The following is a 25,156-nucleotide window of genomic DNA, read 5'->3' as shown; positions in this document are numbered from 1 at the left end:
CATCCAGATTGCCAAATTACTCAGTAGCACGATTCATTGTTTTACAATTTAACCCTTTGGCAGTGGACTCCTCTTACTGAGTTCTGGTATTATTCTTTTCAATGACAACTTTTGCACCGGCTTTCTTTTGAATGCAGACAGTTTGGTTTAACTGACACCTGACTATTAGAGCATGAACCTCTCCACCTATGTGCTTGTATGACACATATTAAACACCTAGGTCTCGAATACTGCATTTAGGCACAGTCCTGATATAAACAATAACTATGTCTAACAGAATCATTAGATGGTCCTGAAAAAAACAACCTTAATTTTAATAGAAAGTGAGTGTTAGCAGCAATTGCTGTTGGCAAACCAGCCTTATCCCATAACGTGTCCATTGTAAAAGTCAACTGGTTTATGACAAAACTCTCTAGGATAAAGTCTAATCTTTTAATAATACCTTAAAAACAAACACTTGGGAGGGAAAAATTTGAATTGAACATTTTAAGGATCATGTACTTCCTGCTCTTACACACCAGTTAGCTGGAAACACCACAGTATACTTGCATGCTGACTCCAGAGCTGACAACATGACAGTACATCATTGACATGTCTCACTTCCTTCAGATGAACTATGTTGTTACTCTGGAATACATAAGCACTGCTTTGGTTACTACTAATACAAATATATTTTTGAACTGTAACTGTAGAGAAACTACTTTTGGTACAGAAAAGATAGCCAAACCAGGATAAACAGGAAACATCTTACTTACAGCTGCCCTCATGTATTATATATATATATATATCTCTTTTTAACTGCACATTGACCTTAAAATATCCTGTATAATTCTTTTTGGGGTCTGGTGATGGAAATTTGTGTGACTGTGACAGATAGGAAAGAAAGGTAGTACATTATTTTTTAAGTCTAAATGAAGTCAAATTTCAAGAAGATCAACATACATTATAGAGACAGGAAAGGAGGAAAGCCCACTGTTGTCAGTCCTCATTAGTTTATCCAACAAACTGTTCTACTGAACTACAGCTAATAAATAGAAAACTTTCAAAGATTCCCTTTCTTACCTCTGCTTGTTTTGCTTTGGGACTATCAGCTGGAGACAGAGGAAGAACACTGTTACCATATGACTGGATAGGGATGGATGGCTTGCATGGATCTAGAGAAAACAAAAATGTTTCCAAAACCACATGCTAATATTCTAGGTTTTTTATGTTACACACAGCAAGTAGTGACAAATTTCTCAGCTTGTTACAAATTCTAGATTGGACATCTGGAACACAGACAAAAGTTTTTAAATGTCCAAAATGGTACAAGTTTTTTAACATAAAAATTTCTACAAGAAAAAGCAGTTAGATGGGTTCTGATGCACTAGGAAGCTGTAATTAATGGATTCAGAACATTCTTCTCAAAACATTAATGCAAGCACATATCTTGCTACTGACAGTAGTGAGATAGTTCAAATCCATGAGACTGTCTTCTCTTAATCTAATAAATGTATAGACTTTCTCAAATGCAATTACAATCATTCAAAAACTGTTGGGAAAGCTATTACCTTCTATCAAACTGCAAGAACCATCTTCTGCTCCTTCTTCATCTTCGTCTTCAGAGACTTTTAGTTCTGGCTCTTCTATGCCACCTTGATGTAAGCGAAACTCTGCTTCTGCATCAGATGGGATGTCATCTGATCACGGATAGGGCGGGGGAGAAAAACCAAGAGATCTTGGATACAAATCCCTCAGGACTTCTGTTCGTTATTTAAAAATCTTTCATAATCTTTTCTTTCTATTCACATGGTGCCAATCATTTTCATAACCTGAGCACCTAAACATTTCACTCCTTTTTTTTGTGCGCTAATTAGAGTCATTTAAGCAGTAAATGATGGACTATCAGTACGAATAACTAAATTAGTAATTGAAGTCATACCTTACCAGTTTTCTGGAAAGTTTTCAATGTCTTCTGACGTACGCTGTTCATTTTACACTAGCAAGGGAAGACTTTTGGCATAATATTGTGGACTTTTCACAAATTACTTCTATTTCTGTTATTCAGCAGCATTAGTACTGAATACGGACACAAGACCAAGCCTGCTAGTTAGCAGATGGTGAGAGGACATGAGAAATTTATTCTACAGCCCACGGCATTGATGTTCTTCTGTTTCTTTTTGCCCTTCAGTCCTGGCTCCCTCTTGACTATTTGAAACAAACTCCTACATCACTAAAAATAAGATCAGTTTTAAGTACCCTCATACAAAGTATTTTCTGCCAATACATTCTGTTCATGTAACAGGTTTAAATGATGCATGGTGGTACCCTACCGTCATCCAGCTCTGCACCTGTGTCTCCCTCTTCACCTGCCTGCCCTTCTGTGTCTGCAGGCTCTGTGCCCAGCTCGTCTTCCACATCATTATCCTCACATGGAGCTAGAATATATTCAAATATTGAGGAAAAAAAAGAAAAATAAAAGGGGGAAAAAAAAACCCCAACCAAAAAACTATACAGTGAAAAGGTTCTACATTGAATTGTACCAACAGTTTATAGTGATGTTAATTACTGCCAAAACAAGAAATCCTGAAATGTGTCACCCAGAAATACATCTATGGTGAAATACTTCTACTCCAATGAATCAAGGAATGCCTGCACTTGGGGAGTCTCCGAGGCATTTGCAGTGAAAGTAACTAGGACTTTTCTGACCAACAAGCCTTGTGAAAAATTAAACAAGAAGGTGACTGGGAGAGCATCAAACAAGAATAAAGTTTACTGTTCTTCCAGGAAGATTTTTTTTTTTTTTTTCTTTACCACACCAGAACAGTTACCACCATTTTATAGCATATGTGTATTAGGTAAAAACTGAACTTTCACAATGTACCACAACTGTTCATCTTGAAATTGAAAGAGGTTTTTGAGGGTGTAAGTCAGAGACAGAGTCTAGCTCTAGGATTGATCATTATTACATTTGGAAACTGTTTAACTCTGCGCAGCTACAGTAGGCTTTGGTAAAAGGGCCTAAGAGACTTGACATGCTGTACAAGTAACTAGGACACAAATTAATTGAGATATTTTAAGTAAATAAAAAATATATTCAAAACTTTCTTTTGTGTTACAGATCATAATTTGATTTGCTGGGTCAAAATGAAGAAAAGATTCTTGAATTTATAGCTCTGAAAAGGGCATTTGACATTACTACTTGTGACAAGATTTAATTACAGGAGAAGAGACAAGACCAAACTGTGCGGCCTAAATTTCATTATTAAATTACACTTTTTAAAAAACCCTAAACATTATGAAATCCTTGCCCCATCTCTAGTACTATGGATGATTTGCTTAATTATTTTTTTTTGTTAAGCATTTTCATAAAACATAATTTAAATATAAAAAAAGAAGCAAGCACTTCCAGGTTTTTTCCACAGTAGAGTCAGTCAACTACATTTTTAGATTTGTACAGCGAGTTAGCATCAATTCATGTTCAATAACATGCAGACAGCTAACTCTGTTGTATATCCTACTGCAAATGTGTACACAGTCAGCATGTATTATTATGCACAACATTTGCCAATTATACACATAGGATACGGTCCTATAACAATGATAACAGATATATTTATAACCTTCTTGGTTGCACCTATACCAGTAAACTAAGCAGTGCAAGTCTCTAGCCCTGAATGCATACAGTGTCATACTGTCATCTTTAGGAGGGCTCCTGGCATGACTCCCAGCAGTTGGTTCCCATGGTAGGGCTAGAGGCTGTTTCCAGTAGGCAGTCTGGACACAGCTCCCTGATTCTGGATGGCAGAAAAGTTTAGCCATATGGGAGGTCTTGCACCCTCTCTCTTCTTCCTCTAATACAGGTTTTTGCTTATTTCAAAACACAGCGATCAGTGGCTGGTTTGTCTTCTTCCTTCAACCTGAGAATTTCTCTTTTTCCATGCTTTTCCCCTCTGTAGTATTAAGACGACAAATACATGGGCTAGTTTATTTTCTGTCAACTACTGTGAAAAGGCAGTTACACTTATGTGTGATAAAGCACTGGCCTATTCCCTCACATCAGAGGCTTAAAAATCCAGAATCTTACAGATGTCAAGCATAGAAGACTGAATCATATGGCAAAGGCTGGACTGCCCACAGGGGCATTTACAAATCTACTGAACAAAACTAAACTGTGTCCCAGTCTGATTGTTGCTTAGGTATGCTGTAGCTTATGTTATTTTGGAAATAATGATGTCATGGGATGGTTTTATGGTAGCAGCAAATGTGAGTAATCTTAATCAAAACTTGCAGAAATGTAACTCTGATGTTAGGAATATCTGATAACACTATGTGTATGTATGTCTTCAGACCCAGAAACCATGAACCCACATGACACACATAGGGAGTTTTGGAGAGAGAGGAGAAAATCAACTCTTAAATAGGTTGGGACGCAAAACTCAACAGAAGATTACAGATGCATAGATAAATAACAACTTGTTGCAAGGGTGGATCCCTTTTTGAGGGACATGGAGAGCTTGCAGGTGGCTGGTTATATGATACATATACTGTGTATATACGTATATGCAGTTAGGATAAGGAGCAAGAGGCCAAAAGCTGTCACACAATAACTCAGAAATAACTCAGAAGCTACGCACTATGGCAGCCAGAAACTGGGATCAGCACTTGGTTCATATCAGCTAGCAGCCGTGAGCAGACTGCATCAGGTGCAGACCTCTTGTAAACACTCCTGCCTTGCCAAAGCAGCAGCAGAAGCAAAGTTTTATAGGCAAGCTAGCTATTCTGATGTGCCAAAGCAACTTAGCTATAGATCAACCACCTAGCCACAAACTACTGCTCTTCCACTGATTTAGATACCTTCACCACTTTACACATTTACTCCCCTACTCTAATCCCAGAATCTTCATGCTCATTGATTTTATAATAGATCTTAATAGGGCCACATAAAAAACAAAACAAAACAGCTGAGCTCTACCATCCTTCAACTTTTCTGAGGCTTTCCTAAATAACACAAACCTCAAGTCAAAGGAGACACAACAGGTATCACTATCCGTGAAGATCCCAGCTTCAACCTTATTCTTCTTTCTTGTTTTCTTCACCAGATAACTAGAGTTTGCAGCTGCTACAGAGAACTGCACTTTCTTTAAGCACTCTCTGTCACTTAATCTTTCAACTGCAAGCAAGCCCCATGTTCTTTTAGTCAAAGAGCTAGGGGAAGAATAACTGGTCCAGTCTTCTGTTTACAAAGCAAATTGAAGCACTCAGCTAGATTCCTCCTTCTACTTTATTACACCCCAGATAACCTCTCCACTTGGCCTGCCTTCAGAAGGGTTACAACAAATGTCGAGTTCATGCAAGAATGGGCTGTCTGAGCAAGGCGTGCATGCACACTCCCCCTTCCTCCCTCCCTCCACATCCAGTCATGCAGTAGCGACAGGGCCGTAAGTTCCAGGGTTAAAGTACCAGCTCAGCTGCTGAAGGCATGGAGAAGAGACGGGCAGGGTTATTGTGCATTGGAATACATAGAACATCACCAAACTACCTCCAGGGACCGTCTCCAGCCACGCCTGTACCGCCTCATGGCGTACGGAGGGAAGGTCGGATGCTGAATTTAAAAAACAATAAATTGTAAGAAATCGGAATTAGACTATCAGTAAGCGTCTAAAACAGAAGAGCGACAAAGGGAAATTTTTCAGTAGCAAATACAGGAATAAAACCTATGAGATGTTAAACAACCAATTCCAGGCTTGGGATTTAAATCAAGATAACATACAAATGTCAGAGGACTAATCTTCCTTTAGGGTATGTAATGTTAGAGGAAATACAGGTGGCACAGTGAAAAAAACACCACATCTGACCAGCAGGTTGCTGCTGCTGTGCTCCATTTGAAACTCTGCAGAGGAAGGAAAATAAGAGATGAAAGAGCTTAGCAACAAGAGAGGGGCGATCGTAACAGGCGTCCCAGAACCTGTGCTGCCTGGGTGCGAACACCACCAGACGAAGAAGAGCACCCAAAGCAGAATGAGAGGGGCTTCTGTGTACTGCCACGCTACCCCAGGCTTTCACATCAAATCCTATCACCGCTGCTACTGTTGGGCTCTCCAAACACCTTGTATCACAGAACACAGCTCAGCTAGGAACAAATTTATCTATTGAACTCAGGATGAAAACTTACAGCTTATCCACAAGTACTTACTGGTGACAGCCCTTTAAAAAACCAAACTGCTGATACACTTGCACACACCTGTACTGTATGACAAAGTAACTGAAGCAGCTAATCTATTGATCAGGATTGTCCTAGTTTGCCCCAGTTTTAGGGGAAGGAAAGGAAATACTGCCTTCCTTCCCAAAGGAAGTTGGAAAGACCACAAAATCAATTTTTGAAGGATCATCTTTTGCTGGCAGCTGTACCAATACACTATGGAAAAGTAGGAATTATACAAATAGAAAGAAAAATTTGGAAACTATAGTGATATAGACCCTCAAGCAGAAGCTAAAGTAACCTTAATCATAGTAAGCTTAAGAAACTGTTAACATCTTTTACTTAGCATTTTTAAATGCTAAGCAACTACTCTAGCAATACTGAAAGTTACAGACAGTTGAACACAGCCTATTTCTGTAGTTGCAGTGGGAAGGAAATACCTATCTCTTATTTGTAGGGAGCAGATTTCATACCGGAAAATCCCAGTGCATTCTACAAACAGCAATTATAAGCATAGACAAACTGATCTGGAACTGTGTATCAAGTTGGACCAAGATCAAAAAAAAAAACCAACAACCAACAAACAAATATGAGGAAAAGATAATTATGTAGAATGGAATATGATCAGGCAACACGAGGTAAAGCCCGAGGCTTTTTTAATAGAGATCAGTCATTAACTTAATTTCACATTTGCTGTAAAAGGCACCCCTTTCCGCAGCATACTTATTCCCTCTACAAATCCGGCACGATGGTTACAGACTCTGAGAGAAGACCACTACTCATCAACTGCATGTTAACATTTATTAAGTCTAGGTTTCTGCATAGGCAAAGCACCTATGACATACTTACCTCAAGACATGCTGTCATATAGTCTAGAATAAGGTCAGCAGGGACTGCTGGAAGGTTCTTACAAGAGAGCTACAATACTGTCATTTTCCCTCTCCAAAGTTATCCTATAAGTAACTGGCAACTCACAAAGGTCACACCTCACTTTAAAAAATAAATATACTGTCAAATCTTAAACACAGGGAGTCAAAACCACCACTAATAGGATTTGCAAGCCCTTTGAACCCCATCATTCCCTACTAATACCAGATGAACTTATACACTTTGAAAACCAGCAGCAGAGAAACATGCTCAATACAGAAGCTGACCCTGTTCTGTCTTTGCTGTAGTAACTACACAACATAGCCCTTCAGCTTTCCCTAAAGAGACATAGAGTTCTCACATGACAAAAAGCACATAATAGCTTCTAGTACTATCCCTAAAGTCAGTTACTAAGGGCTGATTGCCAGCACTGTCAAATCATGTGTGTAGTGAGGAAAAATGCTATGGAGTCAAAGCAGGCAGACAAATGGGTCAGAAGAAGTCACACCACCATGGAGCTGAGAAAGCAGACATTGTAAGTGGACAGACCTGAAACGCAAAGTGTTTAACCAAGTGTAATTTCAGTGTAATTTGACATTAGTTCCTTTCAATCACTGCTGCTCCTGCTGAAGTACACTGCTCTTGAAGGGTGCAGAAGCAACAGAGTTAAACAGCTGCAACCGCGATCCAGGAATTGACGGAGCGGGGCTTGGGGGAGATTACCTCTGGAGGTGGAGGACTTGGAGGTTGGGACCATTTTTTCCTCCTCCTGTTTTTCACGGATGTGTGTCCAGTGCACATCTGCCAGAATCTCCAGAGGATCAACCGGATTTACAATCTGCTGCAGTCTAAGGTTTCCAGCTAGCAGTAGGAGGGCATGGCATACCAGGTTGTAGGCAGGGGGTATGAAGGCCAGGGAGGAAAAGTTGGGAAAACAGTGGAAAGGAAAGGTAACACATCATAGGAAAGGAAATAAGAAAAGAAGAAAAGAAAATATTACTGGCTAAGATCAGTTTGCAAGACAGACAGAAAAAGCTCAGCATTGTGTGTGCACGCATACACCAACACAGCGCTCCTCATACTTCCCATCAAAGCTGAATAATGCCATTCCAAAGGCAGAGAGATGCTATTAAAAACTTCATTGTAGATTATCTCTATTGCAAGCAGCTTTGCTGAAATGAAAGACATTCTCTGGGTGTTGAACAGTATGTGGTATGTAAATACCAATTTAGCAGAAATTTCCAGCTCCTTCAGCCTCTTCATTATGATTATTGCCAAAGACATCTTGCTGTTAATGGCAAGGGATAGTCTGCATTGTCGTTTGATGCACCAAAACAAAAGGTCTTTCATTCCCTACTATTGGGTTAAGCACTCCTTTCTATGCTGGGTGCATATTGCTTTGTGAATTAAATTACATGATGGATCTCAGAGTTTCACGTGTGTGTGTATGTGCGTATGCACACATGGGCACACACTTACTTTAGCACTTAAAACACTGGTATGTTTACTCCTGCTCTTTTGTACTGACTTGGTCAAATGGTAGAATTTTTTTCTGAAGAATAACAGCATTTTCATTATGACTTAAGAGCCTCCCCACCTCCCCAGAAGGGACCTTCCTGTGCACAAATGAATTTTTTTAAAAGAAATTGCATTACTCCTCAATTACCTGCCTACACAAAGCTCAGCCACTTATGGAGTGTCAAAGGGAACAATGGGCACCAAAACCAACTGATAAACAACTTGTTCAACTGCTACACAATACCCACCTAGGGAGCACCTACCCTGAGGTATCATATTCACAGACCGTGTCTCTATTACTATCTGCTATGGGACTGTAGCTCAGGTTTTCTTTACCCATAATAAAATAACTCATTCTAGGGGGGACAGGTGTTCAGCATCTGCCGGAGTGGTCTTCAAAAGCAAGTGACTCACCCTGAAAGGAAAATGCCCACTTACTTTATAAAGTAGGAAGTCAATTTTCACAACAGACAGATTACTACTCAGTAGTAATTACTACTGAGTAGTAATCTGTAGGCAAAACACTGTTTCAGCAGTTCAGAACCTCAAAAGCAGTTAGATTTTCATACGGTGCACTAGTGTTTGAAGGAAAGAAGAAACATGAGCAGCGTTTAGAGGTTGCACTCATTATTTCCTGCTGTCTCGTTTTAACCAAGTTCCTCTCTCCCAGCCATGTTTTCCCCAGACATGACAAAGTGTTTGGGACTTTCGTTTCAGGAACGACTGTGTGTGAGATTTGGCATTAAAACTGCAGAAGAAACAGGCAGAAGGAACTGCAGGAAGGAGAGAACCACAAACTGGTTACTAAAGGGGAAATGGGTTCACACGCACAAACTCAAATGCAGAGCGGGATTCACAATTTAGCCAAGTATTTAGCAGTTTTATGTCTCTGTCACCTCATCAGAGAATTTTCATATCAATTAGCACAACCACATGGTCTGCCAGAGCTACTGGACATCCTGCAGGGACAGGAACCTGGGCTGTTTTCACTCTGTACGAAAGCACTCGCATGCAGGCCCCAAGATGAGTAGAGTTAGCATTTGCATTGCCACACAAAACTTTGTGTTAAAAGGTTTAAGTTTGCCAGCAATAGCTGAGAAGTATATAGTCACTCAGCAAGGCTCGGAAAGAGCAGGTCGCACATGATCTGCATGTTTTAAAATTGATTTCTCTGGGATTTAGATCAGTTTAACATACATACCTTCAGCTACTCCACAAGTCTCTAGAAAGAGGGCTGAACCTGTCCTGATTAAGACATGGGTCCTCCTCACCCTTTCCAGTAAATAGCAGCACAGCCATCCATGAAGGACTGCTGCTTGGCTAACAGACAAACTAATGTTTCCTTGAGGTCTAAAATGCTTGAGAATTTCAAATGACACCTGACATAGCCTTCTCTCAAGGCTGCCTGCTAAGCTTTGCAGGAAGCTGGATGTTAATTGCACTTACATTTGGAAAGGTAGCTTTCCACTCCAGTTCCACTGTAGCACCTACGAGCACTTCATAAGCAGCAAGCAGTCTCAATATTTAACTTTAATGGAATGAGAATCCACCTGCAAATCAACTCCTTAGGAGCCAGGTCTAAAGCACACTAGCAACTGCAACAGGGGGAACTTCTTCAGTGATGCTATTCAGCCATCTTACTAATACTTCTCATTCTTACCATCAGAAAAGTTAAATTGGAAAAAAATTATAACACATCTTTTTTTTTTTCTTTAAAAAAAAAAAAGTCAGAAGCTAAGCTACAATCATAAGCTGCAAAATATGCAGTCTGACAACTGCATATATCTTCTTACCTGCAGGAAGGCACTTGGATTTTCCTCTCATGTATTCTGGCTCTACTGAACCATGTTGAGGGAATAAGGGATTAATAAGCTATTAGGACCAAGTGCTTCAAAAAAACCAAACTGTAAGAAATAAACTGCAAGAGAATGCAACATGGAATATTACACAACCTGTTAGATTGGAATGTCAGATTAATTTTATGCCCATTACACGACTATTTGAAAAATCTTGAGGGATTGCTGCAGCTTGATTATCTTCCTCCACAGACTCTCCCCACAAACACACACTCACAAAGGACAACAAAAAATGCAAGTTTGCTGACACAGGCAATCTAAAGGCAGTACTTCCAATGTGTCCCATGTGTCTGACATACTGCACAGGTGCAATTAGTCTGTGTATATGGAAGAAATCTGAAACTCCTAAAAAGGTGGGGGTCATTGTCCATGCTCATTACAGTAGCAAATTGTCCAGGCTTTCTAGATATCCTGAGGTACTTGGCAGCTTTATCTTTTCCCTAAAACCAATGGCAATGTCAGACCTGATATATGGCACTTGGACCAGGAGATGAAGATAACAACAGCTATCAAATCAGTTTTTAGGGAGCTGGTAAAGCAATTAAATAAAACACAGAAACTTCTCATGTGGGACCTGCTCTTTAAAACATTCCCCCCTCCTTCGGGGAAATGGAAGTGGAGATGGTATATGGGTACCTTTAAATGTACCCGTGTCCTCTTCATTTGAGAGATGTTGAAGCCAGAGGCCTTGCTGCAGCTCTCTCTCCCAAGGGCAATACTCCCCCTCTACAGCAGAGGGAACCACACATCCATATATAACACCAGACACGCGTGTACACACACAAGCGATGGAGGGGGAGAGAGAGAGAGAGAGAAAGAGAAAGGACAGAATCAGAAAGAAAGACTGTCTGGAAACCCAGTAACTCCCCGTACTCCCACTGTATTCAAAGTGTCTGACAGGAAAACTGCTCGAATGAAATAACGTCCATCCAAGAACACCATGGTTTAGCAGACTAAACACACAACATGCATGTTACCATACTTAAAAAGCAGTCTTGACTTCCACAGACTTCAGTTACGGAGATACAGCTGAAAAAGTAGCCAAGCAGCCTGCTGAGCTCATCAACAAAACTGCCACTAAGACTCAGAAAACTGGACCTCTGCTTGCATTAGGCAGACAAAGACCTTTACGAAGAAGCTCTTTGGAATCTACTAGTCTTCACAAAAAGGAAATGTAAGCACAAAGACAAGATCAGCAAGAAATTTGGCATGGTGGTGAAACACTGGAAGCATGTCTATTCTTAGCACAAACTTTGCATTTTGATGACTGAGACAAACACAGGGGAAGGAGTCTTTCCCTAAGATTTTCCACAGAAATCCCTCAGAGCTAAAATGGGAACCACCCGAACTCCCTGATTTCTCAAGGCTGTCTTAACTAAGGAGAGCTACAAGCTAGCTTCTTCTAGGATGCCCTGATGACAGTTACAGGGCACTGCCCCTTAGTGAGGCACTCTGCAAAACTGAAAACACTGCCTCCACGCTGCTTCAGCTCTTGCTGCCAAAGAACAAAGGGCACATTCAAATCCAATTCCCAAAAATAATTTAAAAACCAATAAAAAATAGTACAGTGTCACAAAGCTGTGAATTGCACATGTTGGCATGGTGTATGGGAAGCATATTGTGTTGGTAGTAGTGCTATAACTGCCCTGTGGGCAAAGATCATCTGTATCCAGAATGATCCACCTAAAGCTTTCCTTGACAATAACTCCCTCAAAAATCAAAGCAATAAAGAAGCAAAAGAAGAAAAGTTTTCCAAGGCAAATCTTTCTCATTCTGTGTGGCAAACACTCAACTTGGTTTTCCCTGCTGTCTAGCAGAAAGAAAGGACAAATCAATCATGTCTAACCTTCGCTCGACTCCTCATCTTCCTCCTCTTCGTCATCTTCCTCCTCCTCCTCCTCTTCTTTGTCCTCAATTTCATGATTTTCCTCAGCCTCAATCTGTTCTTCACTCTTTCCCTTCAGGAGGGCATGGATACGCACAGCCTCTTTCCATGGCACACCACCCAAGTCTGAAGGGGGTTGCTGAGGCAGCAATAGTTCATCATCTTCCTCCTCATCTTCCTCCTCCATCTCAGACTCTGAACTACTGTAAGGGTTTAGAAAAGAAGATAAAGAAACAACTAGTTAATGTTTCCTAGATCAGTCTTAGATCACTGACAAGTTGTTTCAATACATACAAGCCTAAAACATATGATGGAAATCGTAATACTCATTTTTCTGCTTTCAATATTTCATAGGAATTTTAGTGACAGCATCACGTGTGGGCTGCAGTATGGTCCTTGCCCTGCTTCTTTTAAAGAAGGTGAAGCAGAAGAAAAGTGCCTGTGAAGCCAAGTCCAAATATTTGTGCAGCATTAATTGTTACAGTTTGTGACAGTTGAATACAGCAGAAAAACTACTTTATTCATATCACGTTGCTTTGCATAAATGGGTACCAGAGTTCCTAGCACTGTCAGAATACAGAAGGTCACGTTTTTTTGATAATGGCAGCTACTGCTAGCATTTTGGATAGCTAAGACATTTTTGGCACTGGCTGGGGTGAAACACAGAAAGCTTTGGAAGTAGAACATGCAACGCAACTATCATGCCAAAGGATACAGTATGTGAGCTAAGGAGAGCTGGAGGAAAAAAAAAAAAAAAAAAATCACAAAAATTGTATCCAATTAAGTACACAGTGTACATAGCGGCAAGAAACTGTAGGAAGCGGTGCAAGGATAATTACAATAATGAGCTTATTATTCTCATAGCAAAGTCTAAAACATGCAAAACAGGAAATCATTAGTGCTCTTTAGTAGACACCTCTGTTTAATTCTAACAGTTCCTCAGTATAAGTAGGAGAGGCAAGAAATGTAACCATCTATACAATGACATTTAATCTAGTTCACTCTTACATGCTGGATGACCTAGAGGTACTGGGGAGAAAGATGTCTGCATTTGTCACTGCAAAATGAATGTGAACTACAGCACATCCAGAGAACATATCTGCAGGGTGAAGAGGTGTCTCTGTTTTTCCTTAAAAGAACTGCATTTATTAGAGCAACAGTTGGATACTTGCCATATAAATCTTAAAAGGCCCAAATTCATCTGGATTGAAGAAGAAAACTGTGAATGGTTAAAGTTTGGGTGAATCATATGAGAACAGTATTCTACTTCTGCTGCTTCCTTATGACAGTTACCACTGTAGTTAACAGCCTTCGGCAGATCCCATTCCATAAAGATAATGAGAGGGGAAAACCAACAAGTTGAAAATAATGAAGTTTAAACTTCATGTAGGTCTATAAAATATAACTTGTACAGTTGTTCTAATTCTGTTTCCCATACACAGGTTTTATTACAGTATGTGACAAACTGGCAGTTTCCAAAAAAAATTATATATGGCAGCACACTTTCCCTTATATTGCAGATAAACATAATCAGGTGCAGAACCTCAAATTAGTCTAACACTACATGAACATATCATATTTACATACTTTTATTCATCGACTTGTCTGAGACGCTATTTTTGATAGCAAAGCTAATAAAGAAAATAACACTTTTTCATGCTCTGATTGTCAAGCACTTTTGTCCACAGGCTCTTAAAGTCTCCTCACTGTTCTGCATATATATAACATTATTTTGCTCAAATTACAACCCACTTTTTCACAGCATAAACTGAATACTTATTTTTAACAGGCTGCCTGGTTTTCACATGCTAAGTACAGAACACAAACACTGTTGCATGCCATGGACTCAGTACTTATTCCAGGAGATCGAAGCAATATTCCAAAGGCTTTACGCAGATACTGTCACAGAGATAAAAAGTGATGTTCCCTTCCTCCCTGATTAACTTTCCCACCCTTTGGTATGGAAATAAACCTGACAGGTGCTGCATGCTGGGGTTTTCATGTGCTGTCAATAACGTTTACTGCTGCTCACACTGTTGCCATGGCTGCTGAATGGGACAAGCTGCTGCTCTTCAACCAGTCGGCTTATCGCATGCAATATTGATGACATAAATTCTTTACCACATAGCTCACTTTACCTTCTTTGGCTTTTATTTATAACTTGGTTTTTGTTTGACCTTTAAATACTGAGAAACGAGAAGCTGAAAGACAGCAGTGAGATGGTCTGGTATAGTGGGCATTCCTTTTACCATGGCAACTCTGTGCCACAGAAATTAATTCAACAGTTGAAACTTTCTTTTTTTCTATAAAGAAGAGGTCAACGACCAAAGTAGGTTGCTTTAGAGATTTTGTATAAGCAGTTGAATATCGCATTAAAAAGGTGTACCTACACAGATTAGTGCTGAGGAGAGGAACCAAAACCTTAACTGTGGAAATGAACGTCTTCTCTTCCCTTGCCATACAGACCCATACAGCACAAACTGTCTTATGACACTCCTTCAGAAGGCCACAGGGTATTACATCAAAACTGCAGGTGACGTACTGGGAGTTACTACAAGTTAAAGGTGATGAATAAGGCATCTGAAGGTTTTTCCACTCCTCAAAACTGCGTAGCAGAGTTTGATTGCATAAATGATTTTTTTCTTGTTGAAGCTTAAACAAGATTAACTTTTTTTTGAAAAAATGTACTTTGAATACTGTTTTCTGTAAACTTTCTCTGCAGTGTGCATGCTCCTAAGTGTGTGCATGATGGGAAGCTGTGCACCAAAATGCATGGTCTCTGCTTGATTTAAAGTTAACACCTTGGTGAACCTGGAAGCCCAATCCATCACTCCATAAGACATGGAGGGAACAAAGAGTTCCCCATCTCCTCCGCCTGCTCCTAACCCTGAGGCACTACACCAAGACAGTGAAGATGATCGAATCAGGGCTTTGGTTGGCTTGTTGCAGGAGTCAAACATTTTTTTCTTTTGTTGACAAAAAAGTGGTCAGACTTTTTCCCTTTTTTGTTGTTTGGGGTTTTTGGGAGGGGTCTTTCTGTGACGTATCATGGAGCGGGTAGAGTTGAACAGAGGATACCAGATAACTACATCATCTAGAAAGTTCTCTCTCTGATGTTTGACCCACACAGCCTTATCAATGGTCTGACTAAATTGCTTACCATATTTGGATTTGGGACAGAAATTTTTCCAGGTCAAACTGACAGGGAATTTGATTTTCTCTTTCCTCTATCATAGTGTGAGTTGCCCACTAAACACTGTTTTTTGTGTGCAAAAGGAATTTCTCATAGAGCCCTATACCTGTAGGTAATGCATACATAGAATATGTTTGTAGGATCTAAGTCTCAGGAAACCAGTAACAACATTTTCTGAGTTTATTTCAAGAAGACTACTGGACAGACTGAGAGCTGAAAAGGTAAGGGTTGTTACTGCTATAAACAAAAGTAAATGATTAGAAACCATATTAAGAGATCAAGACTCTGCAAAAAGCGTGTGATTGACTATAAAGTTCACAAGCATTCTTCATCAAGTATTTTCTCCCAATGATTCTTGCAACAACTATTTCCAGTAGCTTTACCTGCATATATTTGGATCCTGGTGTGCTTATACCTCATTTTGCAGATAAAGAGAAATTTGTGAAGGTACAACACTTTTTTCAACAGCCATAACTATTGCTTCAAATTAACATCTCTCAGGCATTGCATCAGCATTCAGTCAGGATTACATGTGTGTCAAACTTGAATCTTTAAACCAAAGGTGGTTTTGAATTGTAATGAAAAACATACAGAAGTTAATTTTGGAACCCCCTCCCATTTGAATCCATGTTCTGTTTGCTCAAATGTCTCATTTGTCTTTGATACAATAAAAAAAAATAAATTAAAAAATTCCTTCCAACTTAGAACTGAATTTCATGGTATTATGGTACCACAGGTGTCTTCTAAGAATGGCAATAAGCTATTTAGAAGAACAGAAGCTACAAGATAAAATACCTGTGTACACATGCAGAGCAATTTCAACAACTTTAGAAGGGGCAACCTGGTAAATAATATGTTAAAAAAAGCTAAGGGAAAAGCAGGCTAAAGTCTGTTGGGATGGGTATAAAAAAACCTTATGCACAACGTGTGCTAACCTGCTGGGCACGTCCTCTTCTGTTCCTTTGTCCAGCACACTGCTCAGGTTATGCTCTGCTAGCGTCTCTTCGGGAACCTCTTCGAGTTCTTCTTCCCGCTGCAGTGACAGTCGGTAGTTCTCCAGCTCAATCCGTTCAGGTGTGCCACGCAGCCGCTTAGCAAGGCTGGGCTCTTCCAGCCCATTTACATTAGAACCTAAAGAATAAGCCAGTGAATAAACAATAAATGCAACAGTCAGAACTGTAATTTTTTAAGAAAATTGAGCAATTGGGAGAAAAAGGGCATGAGGCAGAGGGAAGTAAATAAAGCGAGAGAATACCTTATGTCATTATCCCGTTCGCCACTACTGGCAGAACCTGCTGGGGAGCCAGACTGCAAAAGGGAATCTTAGTGATTTTGGCTAACAGATGCTAAAAAGAACGTTAAATGTCCTAGTTGAGAGAGGAAATAGGGACGTTTTAGCTGCAAAAACTAGAGCTGCCATGAAGTCTATGCAGTAAGTACTGGGGAAGGCCTGGCCACTGAGGGGATATATTCTATGAGATGCAGTAGGAAAGCTATGGGGCAATCCTGCTGCATGTTAAAATTGTTACCAGTCACGGTAAGTCTACAGAGTTAGGGTGCAAGAAAACACTATTACTACTTAACGATGAAGGAGGGAGGGAATGAAAAAAGGCCCACTTGGAGCAAGTTTTAAAACTTTTTATAGACTTGAATTGATTTGCTTTTTAATCAGTTTGGGATGAAATGAACGACAGGGAAAAATCTAAAGTGAGATGTTTGCAAGCATAAATCCCATGAATCCCAGAAAATTGAAGGACATGGGAATCAGGCAGGTGGAGAAAAGTATACAGGAGCTTCATTCACTGTGGCACTCAATGAATTAAATTCTAACCTGCATTCATCCATTTCTTTTTAAAATTCTAATATTTTAGCTTAAATACCATGCAACAGTTTACCCTTACCCAGCTTACTATTTACAGAGTCAAATCTTTCCTAGCTTCTGTTTTGCTTTGCTAAACAAGCCAAGCCTTCCTATCATGGGAAAATCTCTTCAGTGCGCTGATCATCCCCAAGGTCTCTGCACCTGTCCCAGTTTGGATTAATCTTTCCAGAACCTGCATGATTAGAACTGAACACAGCTTTCCAGATGAGGTCTTATCAGCGTAACATACAACCTTGCCAGAAATCTCTCATCTGATACATGCTGAGAACACACTTGCCTATTTATAGGCCACATAATACTGGTGGCTTTTATTTACTGACTGATATTCAGATATTTCTCCTTCTTTGCTTTCAACTGATAAGCACCTTGTCGGTAGCCAAAATTCTCAACACTTTCTTAGTGCATGACCTGGTACTTTCTACTATTACATTTCTATTTTTAGTATTACAGTCTGCAACATTTTGCAGTTCTCAGTGTATGACGTGTCTATCCTCCTTTGGATTGATGAGGGTTTGAAATGTTGCCTCAGCAATGAATTTCATTAGCAGATTGTTTTCCTTTTTTTTTTTGCCAATAACCGTAATGAAAGTATTATAAAGATCAGTCCCCAGATCCTTTTTTGTGAAACACCACAGCCTGTAGGTGACATGCAACCCCATTATTTCCTTTTTCAATAAAACCTCTAATCTCTCATTGAAGTCAACTTCTTAGCTACTTGACACTTTGTGTACTACTCCCTCATTTTATCCAGTTTAAATAGTTATTTCCATGTGGCAGCCTTCAGGTGCTTTACTGAAGTCCAGACTGTTCAAATGCACTACCTTCCCCTTACAGAGGTAATCAGTTACTTTGTCAATAAAAGCTGTCAAGCTAGTCCAGCATAGTCTTTGGTGAATCCATGTCACATTTTATACCACTTACCTTCATAAGGTCAAAAGACTTCACTTGCAGAGCTAGCAGTCTTTAGTTATTCCTTCAAAGAAGGTGTTTTATCTACTGTTTAGATTAACTGATATGTACTTGTTCAGATCATCTTTTTTCTGCCCCCCCACCCCCCACCCCCACCCGTTTATCTGCAGGTCATACTTCTGTCACCCCATGGTCACATAGCATTACACTGAATTAGATAGTCAAGGTACGTCAGGATAGCTTGATTTCATCACAAATTGTTACCACAAAGCTCACAATTTCATTGTACAATTCTTCCACTCTTCTGAGACAAAGACTATTTGGTCAAATTTTATTTCCACTCATTACACTATCATAATACTTAAATTTTTCTTCCAGCTTCATTGGGTAATTCCATTTCCAAATCTTGCTACACACTGACTTCTTTTGCTCCCACGTCCAATGCCATTGTCCTAACTGAAATTGGAGACCAAGTATTCATTTGATTGCCTGACTATACATAAAATTGCATTTTATGTCAGATCCATTTTCACTGTGGACCCACTTCTGCTCTCCCTTACCTTGCTTTTACTTACATGCTTAAGGAATACAGCTGTTTACTCTCCTTTCCTTTGCAAAGTCTAACCCAGCATGAGCTTTGGCAATGTTTACTTTATCCTCACAGGTTTTAACCTCCAAGACAGTTTTTGTTTTCTTTCTCCATCCTTTGTAGTTTTTCTCAGTTTATTCCTAACAGCCTTTTTTTCAGGGCAATTACTCACTCAGTACCATTGTAGTCTTTGACACAAAACTACTATGGGCCATGCCATAATTAGTGGCATTTACTTCCAATCCCTCTCCAGAAAGATAAAATCTCATAAAGACAACTGCCCAGAGTATTTTTCTCTGTTCCTTAGCATTATTGAACTCTTCTATGATGTGGGCAAGTGGCTACTGTGCCCTTGGCTAGAACTACAGGGCTTCTTTATGGTATAAACCACAGAAGCTTGCGCAGGAGGCAGGTGGGAACATTACCTTGCATTTCCAGGGATACTGTGGTCTCTACCATTTCCTGCTGCTAAGCCTTATGTTGTGTTAGTATTTTCAAAGTTTAGTGGAACTGGACAGCCTTTTCAGCTAGGATTCACGTTCCATTTCATTCTCTCTAAATGGAGATAACACCTCAGCCAAATCTATTTTTGTGATCTGTGTTACATTCCCCAACCCTGAGTTCACAGTAACAGGGGAACTGACCTGGAATATTGCTCTGCCACTTCTGGCTGACAGTAAAAAAACAAAGGACTCTGGGTAACACAAGAACACCAAGGTGAGGGAAAACAAACAAGGGATATACTAAAATCATCATAAACCAAGAGTTTTTCTACTACTTGGAACTCTTCGTATATAACAGAGCCATCAGCTACGCTCAGCTACTTCAACAGAAATATCTTTTCACAAGCTCTTTTTAACTTGCTCTCTTCTGATGCATACCCCAACATAGCTGAAAAGTCCAGGAAAAAAAAGATGAAAACAAAAAGAACAAGAACTTTTTATCCATCTGACATTATTTTACTCCTCTTGTTTTCTAACAGTCTTAAGGGGTTTTGTCAGCCTTTTCAAAGTAAAACAGGAAAAGAAATATAAAGTCATTCCCATATAATTAAATGAAATTAATGGATTATTTAAAAAAAAAAATGCTTCTTCCAATGCTGCAATATCTAGGGTGGGGAGAAAGACTGGCAGCAATCACTCCAAGATAAAAGAGAACTGAAAATCAAGGTGACACCTGTTTACATGCATTTCATGAACATATATGACCTTTTAGTTGTTTTTCAAAACACAAATCATCATCATCCTTCTCATCATTAAGACCCAGTAGAACTGGTACATAGAGAATCAAACCAATTCTACCACAGCAAAAACTGCAAGTGGGAGTAAGTGACTCAATGTAACTGTGTTAAAAAAACTGAAAAGATGGAAAATCTGCCTAAACTTTAATGCAAAAGGCTGTGGTCAAGCCAAGACGTCCTGTGAGCTTGATAAGCACTCAGAATCTCAAAGAAGTAGGAAGGCCATTGCCAGCACCTTCTCTAATTAATTTATAAATCCATATACTTTGAGCTGCAGGATTAGTCACATCCCTCCACTTAACTTTGCAAATAAAACAGCTCTACATCAGAGAACACGATACAGAAACTCAACTGATTACCAGCTTCAGCAAGGGATTTCTAGGCGTTTGCTCTGTACGGACCAATTGGTCTACTTGTCTGCTGGTTTTGTTTCTAAAAGGTATGATGAAGACTTATCTGGCTAGCTGCAAAGCCATTGTCAAACTTGTTACCAAATATGAAACAGCAGAAATGCTACTGATAGCCAACTTTCTGCACTACAAAGCCATCAACTATCAGAAAGAAAAGCATTACAGTTCACAAACCTACCCAGGGGACCAAAGTAGGTGTGAGATACAGGTATCGTTAACATGATCAGATGATGAACAATTTGCTCTTATTATGCTATAAAGTTCACACCAATTCATTTGAAGCTACAATAAGAAACTATAGAGACAAGGAAATTTGAAGCTTTCCTACCCTCATTTCCTCCATAAATACATGGTGCTATATGCATAGGCAAGTTCTATTCCAATGCAGTTCTTGTAGATGCTAAAGTTTATTCTCTAATGTTCTTCTGGAGGGGAAAGGTGCCTCTCTCAAATCATTATGTTGTATTCCCCAGACTGTTTTGTAGCTTGCTGGTGGGACATAGCTGCAGAGTACACTCATTATCCATTAGCTGACATTCTACCTTGTCAGTGCATCTGGGCCCACAGAGCCAAAAGTCAGCAACCAGTTATAACTGAGAGAAAAGGAGCTGATGAGGCTGCATTTGCCAGGAAAAAAGCTATGTTACTAGCCAAAGAGGTGAGCTACCTGAAAGACAAGAGCAGCTTCTCATGCAATCAACTGATAGTTAAAAATCCACAAAAAACATCCAAAATAGGACACATTTGAAAATCTGCTTCTTTACTTTGGAAGAATCAGTGGGCAATGAACACTACACAGATCATCTAAAGGAAACCGTTTTTCTTAACAGGACAGGCTGCTTTGCTGTTGCATGAAAGCTGCCAGAGTCAACTTTATCTCAACCTTGACATATAGCCTGCCTCCTGTAAAGAAAATCGTATAATCAGAGATAACAATCCTACACTGAACCGCTCCTTGCCTGCATGAAATGTGTCCTTTTCCAGCAACTTTGGCAATTACTGGAAGGCTTGGGAAGCTCCTCTTGAGAGAGGATCTCGTCTTGATTTTCCCCCAGCATTACCTTGTTCTTAAAATCTACAGATTATTCTCAGGAGCTAGGTGAAATCTTGTCAAAGTCACTCCCTGATAGAACACTTGCTCAAGATACAGGAGAAAACTGGGAATCTGAGAACAATGAGTTCTTCCCAAAGGAAAACAACCTGCCTATTTGACTAGAATTTATTTTTCATTAATCATGTAGTCCATCTAGACTTCCTTTTCTTAGTCCAATCTGTTAAGATCGCAAGCTCTCCAAGTTAAATGTCATCTCTTGTGAAGTGTGGGTCCAGTATTTTGCAGACTCAGCTGTGGCCTTAGGAGTTACAGAAATTCAAATAAAGGAGTCTACTGTGAAACACATGCAAAAGGGGGGGAGGAATTAATACATTTCTCAGGAAAATCTTCATTCTGGATTTCTCAAATCTTTTGTTTTTATGATAAGGTGAAACACCGTACCTGTTTGTTTTCACTTGTCTTTCCCAAACTCTTCAATTACTTCTACCTCCACACAAATGTTTGAGAACACTACATCAGACAAAAGAACTCCTATAGAAACAGCAGCATATTGCATATGACAAAGTACAGAGATGGAAGATGGGAACTTTTGTGTAGGATTTTAAAAGTGATGCAGTGAGCTCTGAGTCAGAAATGGTGAAAGTTGTCAGATTCTGTTGCCATTAATTTCTAAGAATATCGTTTAGGGTAAGGTTTCTGAAGTATGCTTGCAGTTCAGCAAACATTATCACTGAGGTATAGAGAAGGCAGCAAATGAGATCCAGCACCATTTTTAGGCTTCTCATTTTTCATCTGTGTTAATGTCAGATTGAGTTTCAGCTTTTCCCCCAAAGTTTCACCCTCAGCCCCTTCAATTCCATTAACTCCCTCATTGATTCCAACTCCACTTCTCATCCAAGGGCCTCAAAGTGTTTTACAAATATTAGCATATTAAAACAAACCTATTTTGGTAATAGGTGCATACTGTGGAGGCACTACACAAGTCCAGACACAGAGATTAAATACCAGCAAGGCAGTTTCACAACAAACTAGTGGCAGTGCCAGAAACAGAATGCCCAACTTCAACCCCTTCACTCTCAACTTCACTTTAAGTCAAGACAAAACACTTTGAAGTAAGAAAGGGACTAAAATATGTTGGATTTTAAGCATAATGATTACATGGTTTAAATGAGCAGGTTGAGCCACAGCACCTCCTGTGAGATGCTTGCTGTGCTCAGCACAGCGTGTACAAAAAACCCCCGATAAATCTGAGTACCAAGGCCTGTTGTTGGATGCTGCACATACTGAAACATTAAGTCAATTAAGACATTATATTTAAATAAGTGCAACTTATTTCTTCTGAGAGACATAGCCAGAAATCTTTTCCTTAATCCTCTCCAAAATTAGCACCTAGCCACTGTTAACAATTTTTGTACTGTACAGTAAAAGACACCTAAAACATGTAGACAGCAACTCTAAACTGACCTGCAGAAGCGCGTTAAATGGAATGGACTTTTTAAGGATTAGGAAGAAGTTTAAGGTTTTAAATTGAGATTTATCCATACTTTAAAATTTATCTTCTCTTTTAAGAAATGTCTCCAGGAAACTGCTGGAAGGAGCCCAGCAGGTCTAGTCAATTCTTGTCACTGCTTGTTCACACAGCCTCGCATCACATACTGCAGAACTGCACATACCCTGGTAGGATCCCCTGAATTTTGGATAAGCACTTCCTCAGAGCCAAAAGGGGTAATATAACACCTGCTTAAACAGAAACAAGAATGCATTTATTCGAATGTAAATACTCAGTAGTCATCAAATGTCAATGTTATTTTGATATAATGCCTCAACTTTCTCTCATACTATCCTAGGGTATTCCCAAGCCCTCAGGAAGCCTGAATTACTCAGCTGTATTAAGAGGCCACCAAACCTTGAATTTTCTGATGTCTGTGTTTCCAGTTTGATCCATAATACGTTCTGCTAAATATAAAACCCCTGAATTCAAAGAGGACAGTATGATAAGAAAACCAAAGTCTATTCATAAGCAAGATATCGAGAGTGTCCATGCACAGGATTCAAAATGAGCTCAAACCTCAGGATGGCCCTACTGAAATTCTTCTGTAATGCATGTATATCAATCATAACAATAAATAGTAACTAACTAAGCTTTCTAGAAGATATGCTCTACTGAGTCAAAGCTCTTGGAGTTTGATATGGGAATTGTACATATGCAAACTGTCTTATGCAGGTTGGACTTGATCAATAAAACTGTCCTTAAACTGACATTTAAAATCTAGGGAACTAAGGACCAGACACAGAGCAGAACAGCAGCGCTCTCTAGCCTACCAGAAGAAAAAGGGGTTTGCCACTTAGCAACCAATATGCTCAAGAGCTCTACTACCATATCAAGCCTCAGTCCTCAAGCTGTCAGTCTAGCAATTCTTCCTAGCAAATTGGGTACCTAAACAGAGAAGTGGGGAGATTAAGCTGTATAGACAGAAAGGCATTTTATCTAAATATCCTCTGATGCATAAGTACCCAGCAGAGAGTTATAAAAGAACCAACACTACTTCCAGAAGTTTTATAGCATTACTTGATTCAACAGTACACAGCACATGAAACAAAAATCAGTGAGATTCCTGTCAATATCTACTGGTTCCCTACGCAATGAGGAACAGAGAGGCCCCCAAGACACCCCCCACACACACTATTATAATGTGTATGGGAATAACTGACAGCTAAAATATTCAAGGGATTCTGAAACAGATACCCCAGAAACAAACATATGAAGACTTAAGTCCTCCTCCACACATTCCACAACCTCCAGTTAGAATTAAGTTCTTCATACCGCAGACACTGTCAATAAATGTGGAAGCCTGTTCTCTTCATCATTATGAAAGTGCATTGGACTGACTACTGAATGAAGTTAGTAACTTACATGTTTATCTTATGGGTGTTGCAATGTTTTCCCCACCCCCACAATACTTTGGTTAAAATAGACTTCTAGAATTGCCAAAACAGACACTGACAAAACACTGCTTCCTACAACATCAGTAGTGAGAGGCCTAGAAACAGCTGTCAATTTGATTGATTTGACCTTTCTTTGGTTTTAGTGGAAGCAACCAGGAGTGAATATAATTAACCAGTTTTATTTCAAGGTCATCTGTAATTTATACTTATGCCTTGAAAACAAATAAAAATTCATCTGCAACTTATACAATAAAGAAAGAAAACAGTATTTGAGAAATAATGTTTTTCATATGCAGATGCATGAAGTAGCAGTATTACATAATGAAAGTTAAAAGTTCAGTATATGGTTTAACAATACAGAAAAGTTGTCTTTGTTACAGCAGAGGTATAGAATAATCCAGGAATAGATCTATTTTTGACTCCTGGAAAGAGTCCAGTGTTGTAGCTGGTGGGTGGAGAAAAGAAACAGGGGAAAGGAGGTATTAGGTCACCTCATCCAAGCCCCAGGGAACACTGCCAAGCTTGATTCTCCTTATTGCATCTCTTCTGGCAGAAAACCTTAACATTTGTACAGATTTCACTTTTACTGCTGCCCAAACAGGTTTCCAGTACTAGAGATATAAAAT

The 25,156-nt window shown here is 39.5% G+C and overlaps 1 protein-coding gene across 1 annotated transcript in view; it reads right to left on the bottom strand.

The window, feature by feature from the left end:
• MICAL3 (microtubule associated monooxygenase, calponin and LIM domain containing 3) overlaps positions 1 to 25,156 on the bottom strand; it is a 184,541-nt gene that overhangs the window by 32,812 nt on the left and 126,573 nt on the right. Inside the window, exons 26-33 of the mRNA XM_049821547.1 lie at positions 16,436 to 16,631; positions 12,269 to 12,510; positions 11,059 to 11,148; positions 7,772 to 7,909; positions 5,522 to 5,584; positions 2,313 to 2,417; positions 1,551 to 1,679; positions 1,063 to 1,154 (exon numbers count right to left, since the gene is read on the bottom strand). Coding sequence (XP_049677504.1) covers positions 1,063 to 1,154; positions 1,551 to 1,679; positions 2,313 to 2,417; positions 5,522 to 5,584; positions 7,772 to 7,909; positions 11,059 to 11,148; positions 12,269 to 12,510; positions 16,436 to 16,631 — 1,055 coding nt within the window. The remainder of the gene's footprint in view (positions 1 to 1,062; positions 1,155 to 1,550; positions 1,680 to 2,312; positions 2,418 to 5,521; positions 5,585 to 7,771; positions 7,910 to 11,058; positions 11,149 to 12,268; positions 12,511 to 16,435; positions 16,632 to 25,156) is intronic.

This window comes from Accipiter gentilis, chromosome 18 (assembly GCF_929443795.1).
Source record: "Accipiter gentilis chromosome 18, bAccGen1.1, whole genome shotgun sequence".
Lineage (NCBI taxonomy): Eukaryota > Metazoa > Chordata > Aves > Accipitriformes > Accipitridae > Astur > Astur gentilis.
This window is presented reverse-complemented; position numbering and strand designations above follow the sequence as displayed.